The 26,110-nt window shown below is 38.4% G+C and overlaps 1 protein-coding gene across 1 annotated transcript in view; it reads right to left on the bottom strand.

The window, feature by feature from the left end:
- Positions 1-26,110, bottom strand: part of MLLT3 (MLLT3 super elongation complex subunit) — a 130,774-nt gene that overhangs the window by 60,969 nt on the left and 43,695 nt on the right. Inside the window, 1 exon segment of the mRNA XM_066339997.1 lies at positions 4,269-4,351. Coding sequence (XP_066196094.1) covers positions 4,269-4,351 — 83 coding nt within the window.

The raw sequence follows: 26,110 nt of genomic DNA, 5'->3' as shown, positions 1-26,110 counted from the left end.
GGGAAGTATTAATCTGCTGCAGCCACCTATATTTGATCTCCTACTTATGGGGTCATTTCTTTAAAATCTTCATTGTCATGAACAAGTGTGGTCAAATAGATTTCAAGTGTTTCACCAGAACTTTCAAGTGATTAAAATTCTCTGTCATTGTAATGAAAAAATTAAATTGAATGTTCCCTGTACCAATACAGAAAGAGAAAAACAGGAAAAAGCCAATTTATCTTGGGAAAAATCAACAGTGCTCTAGTGGCCTGAGAAAGTCTCAGCTGAAAAATGACACTGGTTGCACCAAACAGACTTCAGTGTCTTCTATCTGGTATTACAAACTACATCCATTCTGTGTTACACATTTACACAGTCACTTCTAGAAGCTAGTATGTGCATTAAGTGCTTTTTTAAGATGACATTAAGCAGCACTTCCTCCAAAGGTCCTGATGTGAAATGGAAGTCACCAAATCAAGCCTTAGGAAAGAACAAAATAAAAAGTCAACTTGAAAAAAAAAATGTCAGTAAAAAGAGAATCATGAGGGAAGAGAAGGAAAAGATACAGCAAAACCTTAGCACATATTCAACACTGCATGAAATCAAAATACATATTCCGTACAGATGCTTTAGAGATTCACATTAACCAGTCTGAATTCTGAGTCAGGATTCCAAGTATGGGAGAACAAAGCATAGAAATCTCAGTTATTCTGAAAGTTAAATCAGAGGTTTCAAACACAGCCAAGGGACATCCTAATCTGTCCCATCTCTAGACTTGGAGCAGAAACAATTGAAGAAGACCTGAAGTTATCTGTTTCTGAAGACAAAAGAAAGCAGTTCCCCTAGATGAACTATTTTCACTGTTCTATCATAGTTCATAGAAATAAATGACACTATTTTAAAAGGCAAACGTGCATGATATTTCTTGCTGTTAGAAATATTAACATGATTTCATGCAGAAAAAAATGGAAGGAATTTATCCCCTGATCTGTGTAGAAAACTGCAATGTTGTTATAGAGAATGTGTTAGTACTAGCAGCTTTGCTAGAAAAGCCAGGTTGCAACAATTCATAAACAGTAGTCTTCAAACAATTGTGTGGAAAGTCAGGTGAAGATAACCAGTGATTAAAAAGAAGACACTACACAAAAGACCATCAGCACCACTACACTGCCACTATTTTAAAACTTGGGAGACAGAATGTCCTGCAGTTTATGAGCCTTATCCTACAATAACTGCATTTTCCAGAGTAGGAGTCTTTGACCTAAAAGCATTTTTAAGGACTTTTTCTCCAAGACTAACAACTATAACCTGCTGCTGCTGAATTTGGGAACAGAGATTGGTTGTAATTTCTGCAACTTTTTAAAGCTTGGAATATTTTTCTATCATGGTGAAATATCTATTAAGTTTTCCACCAATTTCTAATTAGTCCTGGAACAGGAATCTTTTAACCCTCTGTGGTCCAGATGGTTTCCTGTACCCCTCCTTTCTCTATCCATAAAAGGGTATTCTCTGAATCAGAAATTCAATGGCTGTCTACCTTTAATAAATGTGCTATGTTTCTTCTTCCTCCTTCTGTCTATCTCCTTTTTTTTCAGCATTGAAATACCTGTGAACTGCCTTAGATCAGCTAAGCCAGGAGAAAGCAGTAATTTTCCAGCTCAATTTTTGTGCCACTCTTCCATCGTATTGCACCCACCCCAGGGAACTGCATGCTGCGGCAGCTCTGTGACGGACTGACTAACTGACTCACAGTCCAACTGCTGCTTGTTGTATTACATGACACCAAGAAGAGGTGAGGGATATTTGTAAACTTCCTAATTCCACACGTTACTTGAGGGTAAGGCAAGTTCTAATCACCCTCTTGATCTCAATCTAAGCCACAACTATTGCTGGGGAACACCAGAGTCTTGCAGTCTCCACAATCAGAAAAAGCAGACAGAAGTCTGAGTGGAAAACAAAAAGAGAAATGTTGGACAGGAAGCTTTCTGTAGAGATGCTCAATGACAGACTCACTATCTTCTACTTTTTCTGTGGGATGAGCATTTAATAGATGAGTTGAAGAGACTAGGCTGCTTTTCATTAAGTTTCCTGAATGAATCAAAACAGCTTCCTTAATATAAACAGGGCTAAAGAGCATACCAAAAAGTCCAATCAACTCGCTGAGGCAGTTCTGTTTCATTTCCAACAGTAAACAGGAAAAATCAGGACCTACTCTTCATAAATCAATATGTAATGTCAGAATTACCTATTCAAAACCTACAAATTCCAAAGTGCCTGAACAGAATTCCCAGCACCTGACACCTTAACAGGGCTTTCTGTGAAAGATAAAAGAATACTGGAATACATACTTAAAGGCGCACATAGCTAACCCCAAAAGAAATTTTAAGTGATCAGGGTTCCAGAAAAAGTCTTTTACAATGCGTTTTTATTTTCTGTTTTAGTCTTTTACCAAGCATTCAACACATTAAAGATAAAATGCTGACTTGATGAAAATAATAATTTCGAACTACATCTTGATAATATAAAATAAACACACAGGTATCCTTGAATCACGTTAAGTACCACAACAGCTCCACCAAGGCACATGACATATAAAGGGAACCTGAATAACTTTGGATATTAAGGTAGTGTACATTAAACTTTGCAAGATTTTACTCTTTAATTTCACATAAATCCGGTTCTTTTCATCTGAACTAGTTATTAGTAATGCAGACCCCATTGTGTACAATTAAAGAAAACCTCTGCATTTGCTATTTGAGAGACTCACAGTAAGTGCAGCAATTACTTAGAATGTGAGGTATCACAATAACATGTTTTGTACAATAGCACTGGATTTGGTTTGAGTCTGGTAATGTTGAATATAATGAGTACTCACATGCAGTCTAAAAGAATGTTTTTTAACAGAAAAAGGATGCAAGATTAAAAATCCACTGTTTTGAAAGATCAAAACCTGAATCAATTATAAAGATTTGTAATACTAAAATAGAACATTGAATTAATTGTGTAATCAACATAATCAAGACTGGTGTCTTTTTTTCAAGTTTAAGTGGCTCCTTAAGCATTAAAAGTTAAAGTATGCCCACTTTCCAGCAGGGCTAGTAATTCTTCTGAATAATTATATTACACTTCCCTTTTTCAATAAGACAACTTTAATTTCACAGAGATTTCACTAAATACTGTCCACCAAGAGTCAATACTGGATGCAATATTGTTTCACTTCTCCACCAGTGACTTGGATGCAGGGGCAGATGCCTCCTCAGCAAGTTCCCTGATGACACAGAGCTGGGAGCAGTGGCCAATACCCCAGAGGGCCGTACAGCCCTTCAGAAGGGCTCGACAGGGTGGAGAGGTGGGCAGAGAGGAACGGTCTGAAATTCAGCAAAGGCAAATGCAGGCTCCTGCACTTGGGGAGGAATAACCCCAGGCACCAGCACAGGCTGATCTGCTGGGAAGCAGCTCTGAGGAGAAGGACCTGGGGTTCCTGGTGGACACAAGCTGCCCATGAGCCGGCAGTGTGTCCTGGTGGCCAAAAAGGCCAATGGTGCCCTGGGGTGCATCAGGAAGAGCATTGCCAGCAGGACAAGGGGGGAGATCCTGCCCCTCTACTCAGCCCTGGTGAGGAACATCAGGAGTGCTGTGTCCAGTTCTGGGCTCCTCAGGACCAGAGAGATACAGAGCTTCTAGAGAGGGTCCAGCACAGGGTGACAAACATGATGAGGGAATCTTTTAGGAGGAAAGACTGAAAGAATTGGGCCTGCTCAGCCTTGAGAAGAGATGACTGTGAGGGATATCACTGTTTACAAGTATCTGAAGGGAGGGGGTCGGATGATGGATCCATGTTTGGTTGTGCCCAGCAATTGTACAAGAGTCAGTGAGCACAAACTGATGCACAAGAAGCTCCACTTGAACATGAGGAAAAGATTCTTTAACACGCAGTGACCCAGCACTGGAACAGATAGCCCATAGAGCTTGTAGAATCTCCCTCATTAGGGATACTCAAGAAATGTCTGGACACAATCCTGTGCCATGTGCTCTGGGATGGCCTGCTTGAGCAGGGATGTTGAAACAGATGACCCCCTCTGGTCCCTTCCAACTTGACCCATTCTGTGAATCTGTGAAATACAATTACACATTTCTATATGTTACAGTAATACTGGGTTGAGGAAGAGCATTAATAAAGATAGCTTTAAATACAATTCTTAACCAAGTTTACAAACTAAACTTCAAAAAAAAACTCCTCACTTCCACATGATTTTTTTTCTTATGAAAAACATGAGATTCCATACCTTGTTTTTGAAGTAAACCTCAATTGGTAAAATGAAACCAGCATATCCAGATTCTTCAACTTTGTAGGGTGGGTCCTTGCACACTGAAACAGAAAAAATGTATTTAAAAAAAAATTGTATAATTCATAAGCAAACCACATGAGTACATCTGTGACAATTGTTCAATGTGTCACTGTTAAAAACTGCACACACATAGTAAGATGTATCTGGGCACAACTCAACCTGAATTTTGCAGGCAAATTTTTTTGCCTGCATAGAACTTCCAATTTATGGATAGGAATCTTTATCTCAAATTGGAAGACTTTATTACTGGGGAAGCAGGGGACACAACACAGCACTCCATCATATAGTGAAGAACATGATGAAGGTAAACTATGGTATTATGTTGAAATAATATCCACATTTTCCTTACAGGATTCAGACTTCTGTAACAATACAGTGCATATTATTAGCTGCAATAGAATCTTTTTTCTTCAAGTTCCCAGTTTAATGCAAGGGCTGTTAGCTACTTTGAGTCCCCACAGCACTGAATAGCAGATTTCTGAAGAAAGTAGCACTAGTTGTCAACTCTGGACAGTGACAAAAAGCATTTTATTACAGAAGTTGGATCAAAAGCCATCTCTGCCTTCTCCTTTTTGATTGCATGGCATTCTCATTACAGAATTCAAGTCCATGTGACACATTAGGACAAAGAGAGGCTAAGCTTGAGAAACCATGCATCTAACCGCAGCATCAACTCAGATGCTTCCAAATGCTCCTATGTATGACAAATCACGTCTGTGGCACTACAATCTCACTGAAGATTTCTCTACTGTAGATTGGTAGAACGATGCAATTAATAACACAAAAGGTTGATTTCCCCAGAAACATTTCCTCTAGCTCTGTCAACCTAGCTGACTGGAAAAAAGATTCAAACTATCAGATGAATCACAGTTTGCTCAGATGTACACTCTTTTCAGAATTGCCTGATATGTTGGGGTCTAAGAAAGCCTCAAGCTAAGGCCATGGGAAAAATCCCCCTGGTGAGGGTACGAGAAATCTCACCTGCAAGGCCCCATGGGAACTCTTTATGTTAATGAGACTAGAAATGTTACTTTTGGTTACTTTTTGATGCAATAATTCGCATATTCCTAGTCCTCTCTCCGGACTGGTTCCCTGCCCTCAGACTCTGCCCTTATCTTACCCTATATAAATTACTGTAACCCCCTGGCCCTCACCTTTTTTGGTGTACTCCATACTAAGCTCAGTTTGCTGTTTTGTTGTTTTATCTCTTAGTAAAGTTCTTCTTTTTCAGGTCATCAGATCATGCCCATCTCATTTATTCACCACCAAAGAGACTTTCACTCTCGAAATCCCATGGTGACACCCGGCCTTTCTTATCTGGGCCTGGGCTGTCACACTGGTAGTTCACAAAAAGAACATATTGCAATTAATGTACAGGGCCTGATTATCAAATTTTTTATTTTTTTTTAGCAAAACACAGCAGATGGGCACTTAAAATCCTTTATCATCCCAAGAGATGATAATGCCCCATAAAAACATGACATGGCAATCAGATACACCCTGGAATATAAACATTCTTATGTTCCCAATAGTAAAATCAGTAGTCCAGCTTTCTGAGGACATGTAGGCATGGTTAATCCCCAAGTAAACAAACACAGCAGAATTTTCTACATTCTCCTCATTTGCTAGCACCAAACCCCTCAAGGGTTAGGGAGATTACAAGTCCTTGCTCACTTGCTTCAGCTGGCTATTACTACTTCGTTCTACATGCAGTTAACAAAACAGGAGAAGGAGGGAAAAAGAGCAAGAACAATCTCTTTTAAATAATGTTCTGCAACACTGTCCTCTTGAAGCCACAGAAGTTAATTTGTTTCCCCGGGAGAAAAAAAAACAGAGGAGCTACAGTTTGTAAAGCAGGATTTGAAAGGTTTTGAAAAAAAGCATTACGATGATTGGTGAAATCTAAGAGATGGTTTCAGACTAAGGTCTTCAGCTGGAAACTAGAAGAACCTCCCAGAAGCAGTATTCCATCTTATACTGGCACATCTTCTCCTAAGAAGACATGTCAGCATTTGAAAAATGTAAACATAATAGTTCTAGTTAAGCACAGAGGTGACAGTAGTATGTATTGGCAACTTTTCGGTCAATGATTAAGGAGCCTTCCTGCTCCTCCTCTGCCTTCAGTAGACAACTTGAGGAGAAAGCCTTCACAATATTTTTTGAATGGTCATACACAGAAGATTGAAATCCACTTATACAAAAATGGGGAAAGATTATACAGCAGATACTTAATCAGATGGAAATGCAGAGGGTCTAGAAACACTGATTTCAGGCTGTATATTTGTGATGTCACAAATATCACATAAACTTCTTCCTGAACACTTAACTGATGCAGAAAACCGCATCAGCATTAAATATTTTTCATTGTCTCCCTCATTAAGCTCTTCTTGCAGATTTACACAGCTTTTTGCCATGCTGAATAGAACCTTATCAAAGACTCATGGTTCTTTGAAGAGTCTGTGATAGCTCCCAGTTTTGATAAAGCCTGGATAATGGGCTACAGAACAATCACCAGGAAACTACTTTGGGTGTCTTCCCAAACTGAAAGATAGGCTTCTAACACAAGGAAAATTCTAGTCTTGTGAATGAAACCTTTCTAAAGAGAAATAGAATTGACTGAGCAAAGCTTGGTGCTACTGTGTGTTTCTAGAGTGCAGCTATTCCATTTTTCTCACTTTTTTTCTGGAAGCTACCACTGAAAGAATGTACTAACAGAAACGGCATTTCTGTGCACTCTGGAACAGCACTCCCTGGGCTAAATTCTTTCTGTTTTACTCAACTGTCACAAGGAATAACCAGGGCTGCAGTGACATGTGTGGTTTAGCCAAGCCAATAGGAAATCATCCGAGCAAGGTACACTGAGCAGAGAAAAGAGAAGTTGTAACAATGGGTAACAAAGCAACACGGATCCCCTTATGCATCCAAAAGAAATCCCTATACTGTAGAAATCGCACCCTTTTTATAGCTTAAATCTCTGCCCGACATAACTGGAACCAAACCAAGACCTACCAGAACCTAACAGAAGAAGGGCACCCATCGGCTGGCCCAGCTGCAGTGCCGCTGTCCACGCATTCTACCATCCAATCACCTTCCTGCTCATACACTGTCCACATGTCCCTCCAGCCAATCACAATCTCACTTCCAGCTGTCACTCCATGGACTCTCTCCTCACTCCTGACTGCCTCTCACCCCTCAGCTGAGTTCCAACCACCAGCCTGCAGCTGTGCCTTCCCCATCGAGCCTTCTGCTGAGAATAAGCCTCAAACACTTTAACAATTGTAACCCTATATTCCACAAAGAGAGGCAAAAGTTAAGCAAACCACAGAAAAAGAAGTAAGAAAACAAATAAAAGAAACCAAAGCCAGATAGAAGAGGAGACAAGAAGAAGGGGAAAATCCCACACTTGTAGTAGAGAAGGTAAAGTGAATCAAAAGCAAACTGCAAACATAGACTAACAGAACTCAACTAACAACAGAAACTAAGAAGGAGTGACTTTGGGAAAGGAAGCATCTGGAGACGCTAACAGATTTCCCAAAGCTTGCTAGGAAAAAAAAAAGTGGCTATGCTAGACTTTGTACATAAGCAGAAAACACTACCTTGTTACAAACAATTTCCTCCTGATCCAGAGGGGCAGAGGTATTTCACCTTTGACTGCTACTTTCCTTTAAAGTGGCACCTAAAAATGTATTTCAAATGCCAGACCAACTATCTTGAACACCATTTACCCCTAAGACTAAATTATTATCGCCACAGTTCTTTCTCTTAAGGAAAAAGCTTGAATGAACACAATTTTCTCCCTCTCTGCTATATCTTTTGAGTCTCAACTCAAGGCAGTGTCTACAACAACTAAAGCCCTGAAGGTTCCTACAGATCCAGTTAAAAACTGGTGTCTGATAAGGCAGTTACAGGGAACATCTTCACTGAGATGTAGGAAGAAGCTGGCAACAGCATACAGAATAACAAATCAATTATAACTGTGTTTACTGTCACAAGAGTTGTAGGTCCAGGAAAAGAGAAGTTGAAAAAAAAAAAAAAAAAAAAAAAAGAAAAGGCAAAATTATATATATTTCTTTAAACCTTTTAAACCTTTAAACACATTGGCCACAGAATTAAATGTGGGGGTTTTGTTGCTGTGTAAGGCAAAATAATGAGTTTAGCTCTGTTGATCAGAGCACAGCGGGAATAACACCAACACTGTGCATTCAATCCCTGTATACACTACTTAAGTGTTGGACTCAATGATCCTTGTGGATCCCTTTGAACTTGGAGTATTCTGTGAGTTCACGGTACTAACTTGTTATTATATGTCTGTCAGAATAATCATCTCTCTTCTCCCATAAATGAAAATTTTGGTCTCAATGTATTTGCAAATACATTTGCTAAACAGATTAACTGTTTAGATCAACTAAAACAATTTTAGGTGCAATTTTTAAATAAAAATAGGAGCTCATGCAATGCAATTGTACTGCTGAAGTCTGTCCCTTATGTTTATCATGTTTCACTGTACTGTGGGGTGAACGTTGATGAAACAAGCAGTAACTCTTGACATGCTAAAGACCACAGAATGGAAATTAGATCAAACATGTCTCTAATTACAGCTGAAGCTATTGTCAAATGCTGCATAGGAGTTTGAAGACAGGTGAAATGAAATGACAAGTCAAGCTGTAAAAAGATAGATTGAATAGGGGAAGGTGTAAAGCTAGAGCAAGAAGGCTCAGGTCCTAGGACAAGAAGGTAGAATGACAGTTTTCCTTCATGCTGAAGAATCATACACATGTGCACACATGTACAACTGCACAGGTGTTGAATTCTAGTTCAGGTGCTCACCCTCAGTCTACTGCCACTTAACCTCCTGTGACAGAGGACTATTCAGGCACTCAGCTGCAATGCTAGCTGTATTACAAACACTTCAGAAACAGGAATAGTCAGAAATGTACTGGTTATGCTGATCCATTCATTTTCAACTAACTTCCTATGCAAACAGACTCCAGTAATTCATAGATTATGGCAAGTTATTGAAATGCTCCTCAAACAAAACCTGCATTCCAGCAAGCAACTGCAAGGTATCAGTGGGCATCAGTAACCTACTACTACATGACATTATTAATATGGCTTTCTTCTCAATAATGATTCAGTATCTCTTTAGCTTACATTGCCTAATTATACTATCAAGAGGCTTTGCAGAGAGACCTTGACAAATCAGAGGGCTGAGCAACCACCAACTGTATGAACTTTAACAATGACAAGTGCCAGATTCTGCACCTGGGATGGGGCAACCCTGGATATGCAAAGACACTGGGGAATGCGACACTGGGGAATGGGAGAGGACTGCTGCAGAAAAAGACCTTCTCAAATCAGGATATTCTATGAATCTGTGACACTCATTCTACATGTAAGAAAGAAGTGAGAGTGCTCAGTTCTCATCCAGTGCATTCTACAACGAAATTCTTTTGAAAGAGACTGCAGAATGAGTCACCCAGTATCACAGAATGTCAGAACAAGTATTGATGATTACCTGTCCCCTGTGCTATCAGGAAATTATGCCTTGTCTACAGCTCACATAAATCGCCTAAATAATTTCTCTAAAACGTTTTATTTCTTTATTCCACAAGTGAAGAACTACCTTTTCTTTCACAAATGCATTCCCATGTGTTGCATCAGACATTAACTGACACTGAAGGAACAGATGCAATCTAGCCATAATGCCACATTTTACTAACAGTGACTACACTGAAGCCTTTGGACATAATAACAACAAAATTCTAGTTAAATCTATTTTTCTTAAAGGCTTTAACATGAGATTCATTTGCCAGTTTAACACTGTTGAACACTTCATAATGAATTCTTTTTTTTTTCTTTATTAAAAATACAGTCAAAATGAACAAGCAAAAGCAGAAGTTCCCTTTAAGCAACTTTCAACACAACATCAGGATGATGCAGAATGTCTGCAAGAATTCACACATATTTTATGCATCCCGCAGGATACTCCAAGTGGGTGCCTGTAAGAAGTAGTGCCTTCTTAAAGAGAACTGGTTTAACCATAAGGATTTTTGTACTAGTATTTTATAGATATTTGCCCATTATTTGCTCATAGGCTGTGACCAACTTTTCCATCTATTCAACACCTTCCTTAAAAGAAGTCTCAAAACCAAGGACTGACATTCATTTTCAGAGGAAGGCAGATTGTGGTACCAAATCCCTCCTGCAGCAGTAGGGATTTAAATATAAGCTTTATTTAAAAATCAGCTTTAAATATACAGCTGTGATTTTTTTAAAAGCTCTTTGACTCTGCTATTATACAGCACACCTTGCTAGTGGAAAGGTCCAGTATTTGGGCTCTTTTAAAAAATGCCAAAACAGCCTGGAAGAGAATGGCTCTGTTATTTTCTTATTCCAGGCACACCTCAGCAATTAATATATAAAAAAAATCTAGACATGTTCAAACAGAAACCAGCAAAAATTGCTAAGATGAGTGTGGTTTAAATGGTATATCCTAGACTAGAAATAAGGAGTGTCTGTTTGCTTTACACCTTACGCTGACATGTACTTCATGAGAAAGATAGAATCCCAAGAGAAAGCACAGAAGGCGCAGAAGTTCTAAGACTGGGCTCTCATCATTGCACTTACAGATATATTACATTGCCTCCCTCACATAAGAAATGCCCACCACGTTTACTAGCTGAATAGGATAGGAAGATACAGCTTAACACCCGGTTAAATAAAGTGAACCCAAACAAAATTTTTGAGTCACATTTTCTGTATATACTGTCTATTCCCCAATCATTAAATAGCTTCTTCATCAACTGAGAACAATCCAACGCACAAGACAGGAGGGCATGGAAGTCTCCGAATCTGTGCCTGAGTTTGGACTCAGTCACACGTAGGTTCCATCAGGAATTTAGAAAGCAAGGGGGTCATCTCTGAACCTTGTGACTCAGCAGGAGGGTCTCACTGTTTTATATGCTTGCTCTTTTCCATCTCTGGTCTCTCTGTGAATAATTCTAAGCTGATTCTAATCCAATTTTGCTTTGTGTATTTCATCCACATAATAAGTAATAGAGTCAACCTTGTCATTGAACTGTTTTAGTCACAAATTTATACTAAACCTGCTTTTGCTAACACTTTTGACAGTGTTTTTTTAAAGCAACCTAAACCATTAATTTGTAAGTCACTGTTACAACTGAGGGAGCTCTGCTTTCCTGAGGAGGGCTGAATGCTTGCCTGCTCATGAAGGAAGTAGTGAATTAATACCTTGGTTTGGTCTGCTCACATGCATAGCTTTTGCTTTACCTATTAAACTGTCTTAATCTCAACCCACCAGTTTCTCACTTTTATCCTTCCAATTGTCTCCCTCATTCCACTGTGGGGAAATTAATAGGCCGTTGGGTGGTGCTTAGATGCCAGCTGAGGATAAACCACAATATTACCCCCCCAGGACTTCCAGCAGAAGAACTGTTTTCCTGATACAGAAATATCCTCAGGCAGCTGCTAAGTTTCAAAGTTCAGTGCACATCACAGATGGTGCAGAAGCCCCTTGTCCTGACTAAAGGACACAAAGTTATCAGTATTCTGCACTGCACACACAAGCAAAAGTCCTTATTGAAACATTTAGAAGTTACTGGAAATGTCTAGGATCATGCACAGTTTATTCTTGCCATCCTTCTGTCTGCTTCCTCATGTTTTCTCTGAACATGACAGGAATGAGAAAGCGATGGGAAAAGAATAAAAAGTACTTTTAAACTGAAGTTATTCCTACATTTCCTGCTTTATCTCTAGATTCTGTTTTTTTTTCAAGACAACTGTAATTTTTCATTACAGTTTTTGTCATTTCTTAAAAATGACTTAAAATGTTAAATTACTTAAAATGTTAAAAAAATATGCACATGTCTCAGGTATCAGTGAAGTAAGGCACTTCCACAAAGCACCTGGTCTAGAAGTCTTTCTTAGATGAGCACGACACTAAAGCAGAAGTAAAGCCCTTGAACAACTGAACTGCAGATAAGGCTGCCTGGACAATAATATAATAAACCAAACAATGATGGAAAACACATTAGGTATAACATTAAAAACTCAGACAATAAATGTCAATTTGCCCTATAGATATCACTAGTATTTTAACAGTAATAAAAATTTCCAGTAATTGTGCACTAAAACATTGTAGTATTTTTATATGTGATTGGGATTTTCTTTTTTGCTTAGAAAAACAGGTCTCACAATTGCAGGATTCGAAGTAATTTCTTTCTTCATTATTAATTATATACCTCTTCTTCCCATTAAAGACTTTGCAGAGAGACTATTTTTTTCTCAAGCTCCAGACAGATACTTAACACAGTAAATCTTATTCTCTATTTTAACTTCATTATGCTGTGCATAGATCACACCAGAAATAAGCATTTCAGAGCAAACAAAGTCGGTCTGTATACCAGTGATGCCATAACTGTCAAAATTTGGGGGTTAATGAATTTTCACAAGCAAGGCAAGACTAATTTTTTCCATCACATCTCCAGCCTTCATGGTTATTTTACTTGATTTAATGCAGAATGAGTAAGGCTGAAAGGGACCACAAGGTTGAATCTCTCTCTCAAGCAGGGATATCCTAGAATACATGGCATGGGATTGTGACCAGACAGTTCTTGAGTATCTCCAGTGAGGGACCCTCTCCAGCAGCTCTATGTCTCTCTTGTCCTGAGGAGCCCAGAACTGGACACAGCACTCCTGATGTTCCTCACCAGGGCTCAGTAGAGGGGCAGGATCTCCCCCCTTGTCCTGCTGGCAATGCTCTTCCTGATGCACCCCAGGGCACCATTGGCCCTTTTGGCCACCAGGACACACTGCCGGCTCATGGGCAGCTTGTGTCCACCAGGAACCCCAGGTCCTTCTCCTCAGAGCTGCTTCCCAGCAGATCAGCCCCCAGCCTGTGCTGGTGCCTGGGGTTATTCCTCCCCAAGTGCAGGAGCCTGCATTTGTCTTGGCTGAATTTCAGACAGTTCTTTGTTCTTCAGATGTAATATACTGAAAAAATCAATTCTGCTTGTATCATCTACCTGATTACCTCCCTGAAGCTGTTCAGAGTAGGTATACATAGCATCATGAATGCTAGTCTACCTCTCAATTATTTTAGCAATTGGAGAGTGGGACAAAGAACAGGAAACGAAAAATACCTCTTCAAACAAATTTCATTCATACTATTCATTAACAAATGCAAAAATACAAAAAAGTATGTTAACTTAAGTAAAACACAGATGTATTAATATGACACAAGCTTAAAATATCAAAGGATGTTGTTAAGGCAAGAACAACTACTTATGGTTAACAGCATGCTTATATGAATCTGCCTGGTTTTCCTCCTTGTCACCTAGCATTACTTGTGTAACAGTACAAAGCTCTGCAATTAAAAATACCCTGAAAGGGAGAGACTTGTAATTTGTGTGCAAACAATTTACAATTAATATGATGCAAATGTATGCTTCAAGCATAAACTGAGTTTAAGAGCTGTGTTTGCATACAGGTGATGAAAATGTTGTATACTCTGGCACGTATGTAACTATCACAACAATTAAACTAGGAGTTTAGAGGGAAAGAAACAGCCATGTGAGGAAAAGGAAGTGGCATACAAAATTACAACTTTCTTCAACCAGAAACAATTAAAATTGCAATGCAGTTTCTGACCACTGTAGCATGCCTATAGCTTTATTCTTCTGCTTAGGAGAGGCAGAATAGAACAAACTATTTCAGCTGGAAGGTACCTACAATAATCATCTAGTCCAACTGCCTGAACACTTCAGGACATAGTTCACACACATTATTAAGTCCACTGTCCAAACGCCTCTTAAACACTAAACAGCTTGAGGCATTCACCACCTTTCTAGTAAGCCTGCTCCACTATATTTGATTGTCCTTTCATTAAAAAAATATCTCTGAATGTCCAGTCTGAACCTGCCCCAGGATAGCCTTGTACCACTCACACACAACCCACCACTGGATCCCAGGGAGAAGAGATCAGCACCTCCTTCTCCACATCCCCTCCTCAGGAAGCTGTTCAGGGCAGTAAGGTCACCCCTCAGACTCCTCCAAACCAGACAAACCCAGAGTCCTCAGCTGCTCCTCATAGGACATTCCTTCCAGCCCTTTCACCAGCCTTTTTTTCTCCTCCTTTGCACGCATTCAAGGACCTTCCCACCCTTCTCAACCTCTGGAGCCAGCACAGCACACAGGACTCAGGGCGAGGCCCCACCACGGCTGAATCCAGCAGGATGATCCCAATCACAGCTGCTGCTGCTGTGTCTGATGCAGCCCAGAATGGGGTTTGCTCTCCTGGCTGCCCGGGCACACGCTGCTGACTCACCCTGAGCTGCTGCTGGGAGCTGACCAATGCTTCCAGTTCATCCTATTTGTTTCTCACACTCCATGTGTTGATGTACAAAGCGTTTCAGATACACTGAAAGATATATAGATAGAGATATGTATACACACACACACACACACACACAGAAAGATACAATATATTAATTCACAAAAAGCTAGCCACTGATACATTTCTTCTCAAGCTCTGAGCCCTATATTCTAACAGCTGACAAACTCTCCTTTGCACACAAAATGGAAACAGAAGGGAAAGAAATAAGAGACTGGGCCATAAAAGCAGAAGATCTTCAAAGTAACCCTGAATAATTGGTTTTGCTGTAAGCCAATTCCAGTATGAAGTGAACAACTAGTCTTTTAAAATCTTTACCTTAAAAATTCATGTATTAATGAAAATCAACTAATAAATTTAGTTTGCAGTAATAATCTGATGGAAATCTGATTATTAGTGCAAATTTGCATTTGTGCTAATAATCTGATGGAAATTTGTAAAACAAAAAAACCCAAAGTGACCAAGATGTCCAAATAGACTTTGAATAGATCACAGTTACAGTTTTGTCTAAGTCAAGTTTTTTCTTATGCATAAAAGCCATTCATCATCCAGTACTTCAAGTTTGCTCTTTAGAAAGTATCAGGAAAAAAGTAGACAAAATTGCATTTGCAAATTGGTCTTTTTTCTTTTAAGAAATGCTAAAAAATTAATTGGAAAGCTATTGATGGAAACATTAGCAAGGTTTTAATCATTTATATGCTACAGAATAAACAATTTCCTCTGTAATCCCCAGCTATACTTCTAGTACTAGTTGTTTCTGAGAGAAGGAACACAGCATCATTTCCAGTTCTCCAGTCAGTGACATCTTTCCAATTTCACTGTTGAGTTGCAAGCATGCAGTAATAAGGAAATAGTTTTGATTATAATTCTGGAGGAACACTTTTGGGGGTCATAACTATTTTAGTTATGCAGATCTTGAAAAAATAAGTGCTTCCTAATAACATTTGCATAGGCAAACTGCTAACTTTTTTTTTTTTTTTTTTTTTTTTTTACCAAATACCCCAATCTTTGTTCAGACAACATTATCACACCAAAAATTCTTCTAGAATCACTGGCAAAGCTAAGTTTTGGGTTTGTGAAGAATACTTCAATGGAAACGCTAGAAAACCTTTTGCTCTTCGCAATGTATTAATCTTGCCTTGTATGCCTCTGGCTCATATTTTCTCCTTGTAATGTACTGATTCAATAACAGCTTGAAAAACAGAGTAGAAATAATTCAGTGTAAACATCTTCAACAAAAATTAGAGTGCATACCACTAGCCAGACATACAGGAAATAAGTAATCTTAAACCACCATAGTTTCATTAGTGGTCATAATTCAAAGAAGATTGCAGAGGAACAGAAAATTTTACACTTTTCTTCAGGGGTGATAAGGGGAATGTAATGATTCATCTTGGGTGAAGAAAGGCAATTCAAACCTGCAAAATTATATGTGCAAAAATTTCAATATAAAAATATCCTCCACTTAACACTAATTTATAATTCTTTCAGGAATTAGAGTAGATATCATCTAGAGGACATTAAATTAGTCAAAATGGAAATCAGCATTTTAAGCAAACATATCATCTGCTCTCAAAGAAGTCATGCTCTCAACTTTTTCTACATAAAAGCACATTTTCTTGCTTGGAGACAGTTTATTCAAAGCATTATTTCCCTTAGTAAGTGGATTGATTAACAATAGTTAACTGCACAAGAAGGGTTTTCAAAAAATCTGGCAAATTTAATTCCAGAGGTCGCTTACCTTTCTTATTTTTTTATTTTATGGTTTCTTTCAGTTTGTTGAGTTTTTTTGTGGTTTTGTTGTTGTTGTTGTTTTGGGGGGGGGGGTTGTTGTTGTTTTGTTTTTGGTTTTTTTCCCCAGCAAACTGGGGGTATATTATCTCATTACCTGACACAGTAAATGGAGAACTAACCCTGATATGTAAATGGACCAAATTTATAACGGTATGAAAAACTTGTGACCATGGTCCATCATAAGTGTAGCCGCCTGAAAGGCTTTTGACTGCTCAAGGTGTACCTACTGAAGGCCTTTAATAAATATCCACTTCTATTCTCTTAATCTTGTCTAGCCTCTGTTTTAGGTACCCACTCAAAGGCATCAGCTGTACTAGTTTGAAAGCAAACCAGTGAGAGATTCCAAGTCAGAACTACAATTTAATAGGAAAAATAAAATAAATGCAAAAAATACAGGCTTAACCTGACAGTCAGGATACAACCTGACACCCTGTTGGTCAGGGTGATGGCAGCAGCCCAACTAAATTAAGGCTGCAATTCTGTTGAAATGATAGATGTGGTTGAAGCTGTGATCCCGTAGAAGGTTTTGGTCTTCCTCTGAAAGTCAAGTGGTGGTTATGGAGCTCTTATCCTCATTTCAGTGAATAAGGCTGCCTGTGGTGTTCCAAATCTCAGATTATATCCAGGTAGGAATCCTTAGTTCCTCCCCTTGGATGGAGCATCTCACAGTGGGTTGATGTAATTTTTGAGTCATGCGGTGAGTTGGTGGCCTTTTAACAGAAGACAGCCCCTGGAGGAAGTTATCAGGGAAGTGTCATGGAGGAGATAAGGAACACTGCCCCACCAGATTTTAACACCTTATGGAAATGATGATAGAATATATACTTTTGGTTACATCTTACAATGTGACCTAAGACAGTGGTTCTTTTTGGTTTTTTTTCACTGGCGATTGCCCTAGGAAGTTGCGTGAATATATACAACTTAGATTTTGTTCCCTTAGTCTGATCTTCACAGATTTGAGAAATGAACACCCCTAAGCACAGTGTGCATGCAATTTATTGTTCAGTTAAGAAACTAAACCAAAGGATGTATGTCTGTGTTTCCCTAATCAGAGCACAACTCCAAGCAGGCTTCCCCACTCATTTTTCTGTATGTTTTCAGAAGATTAAGTCTTTCCACCAGCCAAGTATTTTAAAAATACCATCATATATCAAAGCCAGATTATGTTAGTTTTTAAATTCATTATGTTCCTAGAAATTTAATTTCAAAAAGGTAAGCACAAAACTCAACAGACATCAGCCACAAGTTTGACTGTCATATTTTTTGAGCACCTGTCTTTGACTTTCTTTAAACTGTCTTTCAAACTAGAACTCCAAACCTAGACAACATAACAGAAATATTGCCTCCTAAAACACCATCCTTCCCCCTCCTTTTTCTCTTATGACATGATATTCTGCTGCCATTTACCATGGTTTCCCCTGCAGGTAGGCAACACAGGAGCCTTTGGACACTTTTGGAGATTTCAAAGGGATGGCAGACAGAAAACACCTAGACCCTAGGACAGCAATCCATAAGTGCAGTTACCAAATTTCATATGAACGGCAAAGTACAATTCCTGGCTAAAAAAGGCACATGTCATTTTTCACAGCAAGTGGAAGAGGAAGATTCAATAGACAGCAGCAGCAAAGTCTCACTTGGTGCAGAAGCTGGACAAGTAGCATCTTAAGCTGCAAGCTCTGGGTTTGGGTGTGCAGGCACTGGAAACAGTTGCTCTTTGCAGGTGCTGCTCTCGCCCACCTAGCCATTTAAGGGAACACTCTATATCTTCTATATACTTACATATACCCTAATACTTATCCTCTAAAGCAGTCCTCATAGCAAGTAAGACTGAACCTCTGCCATCACAAATCTCCCCTACCACAGCAACAATCAGCAGCCCTCACTCAGCCTGAACCCAACAGTCAGGATCACCTCCTTGCTCCACACCACCCAGATGTACTTGCTTCTTGTTCTCCACTTGTTTCCCTGCCACCAGTCATAGTAAGGGCTACTTTTGAATAGTCTGTTACCTGAGAAATTGAACACAATAATAAAATAACCCTTTTCCTTAAGTAAGAAGACCAGTGTCAGAAAAATGCTCATCCACAGCCTCATGCTGAGTGAGCAATGAAGAACCTTCCCACAAGGCAGCATCCAACATACTATAAAGAAAAAAGTAAAACTGAGGCTAAAGACTCTCTGATGCACTTCAGTACGAAAACCTGAAGCAAAGCCAGTAACATGCCAGTAGGAGCCCCAAATCTGAAAGGCACTTTGGAGCACCTTGAGGTGGAGTGGAGTGAGAAGGCTTTAGTTCTAGCACACAACTTCCACATCCATCTTCAGGAACTGACTGCTGTTAGCAGCAGAACTTCAGCCATGTGTCCAGAAACTAAAAACACTTCCATGGCTGTTTGCCATGCCATTTTAGACAGACTGAGATTACAGGAAGTGCTGAAGGACATGGAATAAATCAGTCACACAGTTGTCACCTGTAGAAATGCCTAAATAGGCTTCCTCCAGGTCTTGAGAAACATGAAGATCTGTTATTTAATAATTATTTGCTTTTAAGAGTCCTCTTAGCCAAACCTTGCTTATACAAATAAAACTAGGACTAAGCTATGAAAAAGCAATCAAAGGATAGGTATTAAAAACACACATAGCAAATTAACTATTTTTAGAATATTTCACCACTACCTTCCAAAATGTCCTGAAGTTACTTTATGAAAAATATTTATTTATGTAAACAAAAGACAGCATGACAAAAGATAATTAAGCAGTATAATGCTCCACATAGAAGTAGCAATGGAATATTCTTCATTTTCCTCAACTGTTTACATGCCTCCGAGGACAGCACAAAGGATCAAACCACCATCTGCTTAGGGATAGGTTTTGGGGAAAGGACAGATCAACGGCATCTTTTCCTTGCACTTTGTTTTAATTAAGAGCAAAACTAAAGACAGATTGAAATGAACACTGAACCATTCTGAATTTTTTCCTTCGCAAGCAATCACAAACAGACTTTCTTAAGCTTTCCCACAGACAGAGCAAGCGGAAGTACTTAAGACATCCAAAACAAGAGTGAGCAATAGTAGGGATGGCCACTTTACAAGTAATGGTACACACCAGAAGAGAATTGCCCAGTAACAAAAAAAAAATACAGCAATGTCAGTCTAAAAACAGGGTTAAAAGTTGAATGCAGGGTCAAGACAGTATAACCAGCTCCTACTTGAAGACTTCAGAACCAATAAAAATATCAGGGTGGACTGAAGAAGTAGCATATAGACATACTGTACTGCAGGAAAAAACTCTTTGTGAAACAGAATGAATACAGAACACTCACACCAGCAATCTTAATTTTATTTATTGAACAGGCTTTCATAATTTTCACTTTGATAATTCTTAATGTAGTATTTTTCATTATGAGTGCTATTTACAACATTTATTAATGACTGAATGTAAGACAGGTGCCCTACTGAGAAAAAACCCTTGCTAAAAGAGAATTATGCTGAATTCCAGCTGAGCATAATGAAGACAACCAGCTGATAACTTCCTACATTTAACAAGATAATAACAAATGGTAATCAATTTAGAGAGAAACATATAATAAGAATTTTAAAAGACCTGCATTTAAACTGCAATTCCATTTTAAGGAGACTTAGCACTTAGTCTTCTTTATGTTCATAAGTAGGTTATCTCAGTAAACTGGATGACTGGCTATTTCAGTTAAATATGTACCTGCCTTTTTACAGTGTAACATAATTACTCTTGGCAAAGGAATTGCTGTAATACTCATGAGATATTAACTTACGCTCATCTTTCAGAAGATCAGAGGATAAAATCAGAAAAAACTTTGAGAAACCTCAAAGGAAGTATTAAAAAGCATAAATTGCAATGCCACTGAGGAGATCTAAACTAAATCTGACACACTTTACTCAAGTAACATAAATAGGGTGCGCAATCAGGTGCTTACAAATGCCACTCACACAGCCTCAACATACATACAAAACACTAACTATTTAAGACAGTGAAGACATCCCCAGACACATATACCCTTTCACAAACAGATGAGAATCATTTAACTCAATTTTTAGTCTGAACTCTCATCAAAAGATTCTCACAACACTTCCCAATAATAAGGACAAATCATTATAATTTCAGAAGACATCAGTTACCTAAGGAGGACACTGAAAAGTATGTCCTGGTAAATATTACCTGGGAACTGCCCGTTCTTTAAACCACCTAATCTCCATTTGCCATCATATCTGTATAGGAACACACAGCACCTGAGCATTTCAAACATGTAATTATTTTCAGAGTAATTACAGTAAGGCTCATACAAATACATACAGGAGATGTAGGAAACAGAGAAAAGTGCAAATATGCAAACAAATATGGTAAAGAAAATGTCAGTGGAATTATGTCACTTTCTGAAATTTGCATGTTACCAGCTTCAGCATCTAATTTCAGTCCCATCTTTAAAAAAAAAAAATATGCCTCACAGCACCAGTCCTGCAAAAGTAGTGATCTGTGGCACTAAACATACTGCATTACAGACTTACGACATCCCAGAATGGACTCACAAACTTCAACATATAGTGGCAGTAAGCAAGTGTTTTTCACAGGATGACTTTGAAGCCTCTAGGCAAGAGGTGTATAGGACTTCTGTACTGGTTCAGGCTGGGATAGAGTTAGATTTTTCAGTGTCTTACATGGGGCTACCATAAGTAGATTCTTGTTACCCAGCCTGTTATCATGCTGGAAGCCAACACATACCAAATTTTCTGTGAACCTACAAGCTACAGCTTGTGAAAGTGTTTAAGCTCTAGTCTATGTATTTTCCACAAGAAATACATTTCCTAAATAAAAGCAAACCAATCTCCATTGTAATTTTAATCTAAATATTGTAGCTATTGAGCTATGCAATTTTTACCTTTGTGCCCTTACTGACTGCTTTTGCAGTAGAGAATTTGTCAGGAAACCCCCAAGGTTCATCTGCCAGTGACCTAAGCATTTGGCTGAGACTTTGGAGTATGGCTTCAACATAATTAATTAAATGAGTAAGTTCCATGGAAGTAAAAAATAAAAAAAACCCTTGGCCTTACATTAGTATACTGACTTGCACTGAGCGCTTTCTTTGGTTTCTTTCTACTCATCTCCTTGATCATCCTCCAATCAGCTATCCTCTCAGAAAAGTAGGTAGGTATGAACAAGAATCCATACATCTGTCACTGCTGTTTCCTGCATGAACAACCCAAAAAAAATACAGCTGTGACTGTCCTAGGTGTTCAGATAACCATAAATCTACACCAAACATTTGGCAGCTGCCCATATATTTTAGCCTTTGAAAGCATACATAATTGTGTAGGCAATGTGATGCCTGGACTGCAAGTCAACCCATCTAACTCCTCCAAGGAGACTAAATTTGCATTAAGATCTTCAATTAGAGATTTAAAAAAACTTTTGGTTTGTCTCTCGTATCTTCTTCCAGAGTTCCCCCAAAACACCTGAAGTAATTGTCTTATAAATATATATTATTTTCAACACTAGGAGTTTAAAAGGGGCATAGAATAACTTCATGCTGATTGTCAGTCCCAGAACAAAGGCAGTGTGAAAACAGTGTTCTTCAGGAGCATAGAGTAAAAGCTACTCTCATATCCCACTTCCTCCCCGGAAACAATTTCTTTTAGGAAGTAAAGGAGACAGGAGTTGCTTATTATGTATTTCTAAACAAACTTCTAGGATTTTTATGCTTTAATGCTCTAACTAGGACAGCTCATTCATTTCCTATCGTCTGCTTCTAGGAGGTACAAAGAAGAATTTTTTCACCACACTTTTTAATGAGAATATGATTTTTAAAAAATGGTGGAACTGGTTATTGTTTGACACTCATCAAACAATTGGGAAATAATTCAAATTAAGGCTTATGTCTGGGAATCAGTTACCAAACTAACCTTGAATATAATGTTTCTAATTTTTCACTTGGAAGAAACATGGGATATGGAGTTACCAGCAATTCTTTCTACCTCCCAACTCTCATTCTCTGACTGTGATCATTCTTACCTTTTGAAATTCTTGCTTTGTTCACTTCCCTCTAAATGTTGCCAATATTGGCATATTTTGAATGTGCGATGTGCTCAAGCCGACACACCCTATAAAAAGAGTTCATTTACCCTCTTACTCCTAGCAAACATTACCAGGCTTCATCAGAAAGCAAAGGCAGAGGACCAAACTGTGTGAGCTTTTGTTTCCCATTCCTTATCATCCCAAGAGCAGAAATTCAGAAGAATGGGGTTCAACATTTACTCTTCTCAGAGGGGGTCAGCAAAATGACTAGAGGGAAAACAGTGTATTCATCCTTCCCTAGACCTGCTAGGGCCCCTGCTGAGAAATATAACATTAGAAGAAAGCAGCATAATTTTTCAGAAGTTAGAGAAAAATGGAAAAGCTACTCTCTTAGTCTTGAAAGTTTCACACAAGGCAACAGATCTGTAATACTGTTTCCTTCACCACCTTATCAGACAAAAGAACACATTTTGTGGCTACAAAATGGGAACAACAGAAAAAACAAAAGAATGCATACCATTAAAGGTTAACTGCCTCACAAGAAGATAGTCAAACTTTACAAGATTGAAAAGCGATTCTCAGAACAGCCCTTACTTCATCAAGATTTTGTATGGGGTGTGGCCTGTGCGCCTTGAGCATCTTCACCTATTCCCAAGGCTCCTCTCCAGGGCATTTTTTAGTTTCTGGAGGAAGGATAAGCTTCCCAAATTTCTGAGGATTTAGCAAGTGTTGATGTGTATCTAGGCTGGTGGGTCAGGAAGCGAGACAGTGGAAAAGGCCAGTATCAACCTCTGTGTTGCCTGTCCTACAGCGGTGGCGCTAATTTGTGTCTGTCATCCTTTCCACAAGATAGTAATTTTCATAAAATATGGAAAAAGTTAACATTGTCAAGACTCTCACTGCTTTCAGATGGGTATGTTAAAATGAGAAAAAAAAGCCTTGGTTCCTTAAGGAAAGCAGTACAGCTTACATGTTTCTTGTAGCCATCCCTGCTGGTTGTGATTCACTTAAGCATTGTTTATAGTATAACCTAAGTTTTAATTCTTTTGTTCCCACTGAGTTTGATTGCCTGCCTGTCTGCTCTTTGCTTACAGTAAAAATTCCTTCAACAAAGCATTTGTATTCTGATCGTCTTGTGAATTATACTATTTGTTCTCCTCACATTCTATAAAATACAGTTTTCCCACAAGAGCCCCTAATATGTACCATCTGTATCAGGATGAAATTCCCAGAGGCTAGTAGGTTATTCAACTTGTCAGTGTCTCCTTGGCATCTACACATTTTTCCACAGTTAAGTCAGCTGTTGGAGTAAATTAAGTATTAAGAATACATTTAACCCTCTGGAACTTGAACTTAGGCCACAGCAATTACTAGCACCTCTGATATTTTAAGAAGTTTACTAATTTTCAGTTTTGTCATCAGTAATATGACTAACATTTCAAGTCAGGCTAATAGAAGTTTGAAATACAAAGTTTTACTCAAAAGAATTTAGGAACCTTCTTTAGGGAAACTCCAGGAATTATTTCCTCCCCTGGTGAAAATATGCTGCTTTACTGAATTTTTTCACATTTTCAGTGTATTTTATTTTCTTCAACACTGTATCTTAAGTCCACAGTACTGCAGACACTTAAGAATTTTCAACCACTTCAAGACAAATAGCAACCTAGTTTACATATAGGTGCTTGACCAAGGAAACTAGTATTTATTGGCACCAACTTTTACAGGGTTTGGGGGTGGGGCAAGGGAATGGGAAACCCTTTTTCTTATGTCATCTGAAAAATCAGTGGCAGAACCATGAACAGACAGACACCAGGGACTGTTGAATAATAAGATACAGTTTTACCCATAAAAATCTTCCATTTTGCTAGACTTTACAAAGTTGAACCTGAACCAGTCCTCATTTCCAACATTCACAAAAGGCACAAAATAAATCAACAAAACCAAAGAGATTTTTTACACACATCTGCCCCTAAGCTGCTCTGAAAATAACATGCCCTCTAGGCAGCAATTACTTGACATTTTCTACCACTCCTTTCAAAGTTACTTTAAAATTCTGAGCTAACACTTGTGGATATATCACACAAACACATGTACATTTTGTCAGTCTTTATACTGTTAAGCATCAATGACAAAGCATAATAATTTTGGACTATCTATGAGAATTTACTCAACTAAAAGACAGCAAACCTTTCCTTCAGCTAACATCAGGGTTGCTTAAAAAAAAAAATCAAAGCATCTAAGGGGGAGCCCCTTAACAATAACAACAAAATGTTTAGAGTATTTTAAAATTTAAAAATGGTTCTCAGAACAGCAACAATTTGCCTTACTTCTAAAACAACAAATGAAAGACAAAGAAGCATTGACTTCAAAAGGTGGACCACTGCAAATACAACGTGTGAGAATTGCAGCTCACAACTTGCAGTTATCACCAGACATTACCATCAACAAAATGAAGTCATCCTCGAAGAGAGCTAGGTACATTTATATACACTGGTATGTTTATGACAGGGGCTATTTGGCAGGGACCACTTCTTTTTCTCTAAAGTGTGGCAGCACTAGAGATTACTAATAGATTTCCTGGTTCATTTGAACAATGTATCAACTAGAGTCAATTTAGTTTCTAAGACCTCTTTACAAGTCTTACACTAGTACACTGTTCTTCTAGAAAACTATTTGCTCAAATATTCTTATATGGTTCAATATGTTTTTCTAAAAGTAAAGAAATTTTCCAGCTGTTGATAAAGTTCTTGGAGGGGAAATCAGAATCCTAAGCAATGGTGCCTATATTTCAGTGAAACTCTCAATTAAAAAACTGGAATTCAGCTCACTACAAAAGCAAAAGATTAACTGCAATTGTTTCAACTTCACTAAAATCAAAGAAGCTTCTTTGATTACTTCTTGGCTGCCATTAATGGCAGACCAAGATTTTCAAGGGAGAAACAGGATTTTTCATAGTTCTTCTTGCTAATGTGATTTGTATCTTCACACGATAAAGTCATACTGACTCCCCTTTACATTGGTTCTTATTAACTATCAGGTAGTAAAGATATGTCAGTGGAAAAACATCTTGGTAAACATACTTTAATCAGGATATACAAGAAGAAAACTAATATGACTAAATGAAAGCTGAAATATCAGTGACTAGTTTTCTATTAGTTTCTTTATTTTATGAAGTCACATTCAAGAAGCCCTTTTCTTTTTCTTTGAAGTAGTTATTCAATCCAATTTGCGGAAGAATTATTTTTAGTGTCTTATACCTAAAGCGGGTTAATACATGTGAACAAGAGAATGATCCAGACCAGACTAGTGAGAAGTTTTACATTCAGCCATCAATATGCATGTTTTGTAGCCAACAGGAAAGACAGCAAGTGGGTTAGGATAATTGGTTGTAATAGCCTGTATTACAAAGTGCTTAAAATAGGACTACTGAGCTGTGATACTAAAAGCAAAAAGGTCACAAACTGAAAACCATCTCCTTTGGGAAAGGACCAGCCACTATCTTATCAGCTAGGATTACTGCAGCATTTAT

This window comes from Sylvia atricapilla, chromosome Z (genome assembly GCF_009819655.1).
Source record: "Sylvia atricapilla isolate bSylAtr1 chromosome Z, bSylAtr1.pri, whole genome shotgun sequence".
In the NCBI taxonomy this organism is placed as follows: Eukaryota; Metazoa; Chordata; class Aves; order Passeriformes; family Sylviidae; genus Sylvia; species Sylvia atricapilla.
This window is presented reverse-complemented; position numbering and strand designations above follow the sequence as displayed.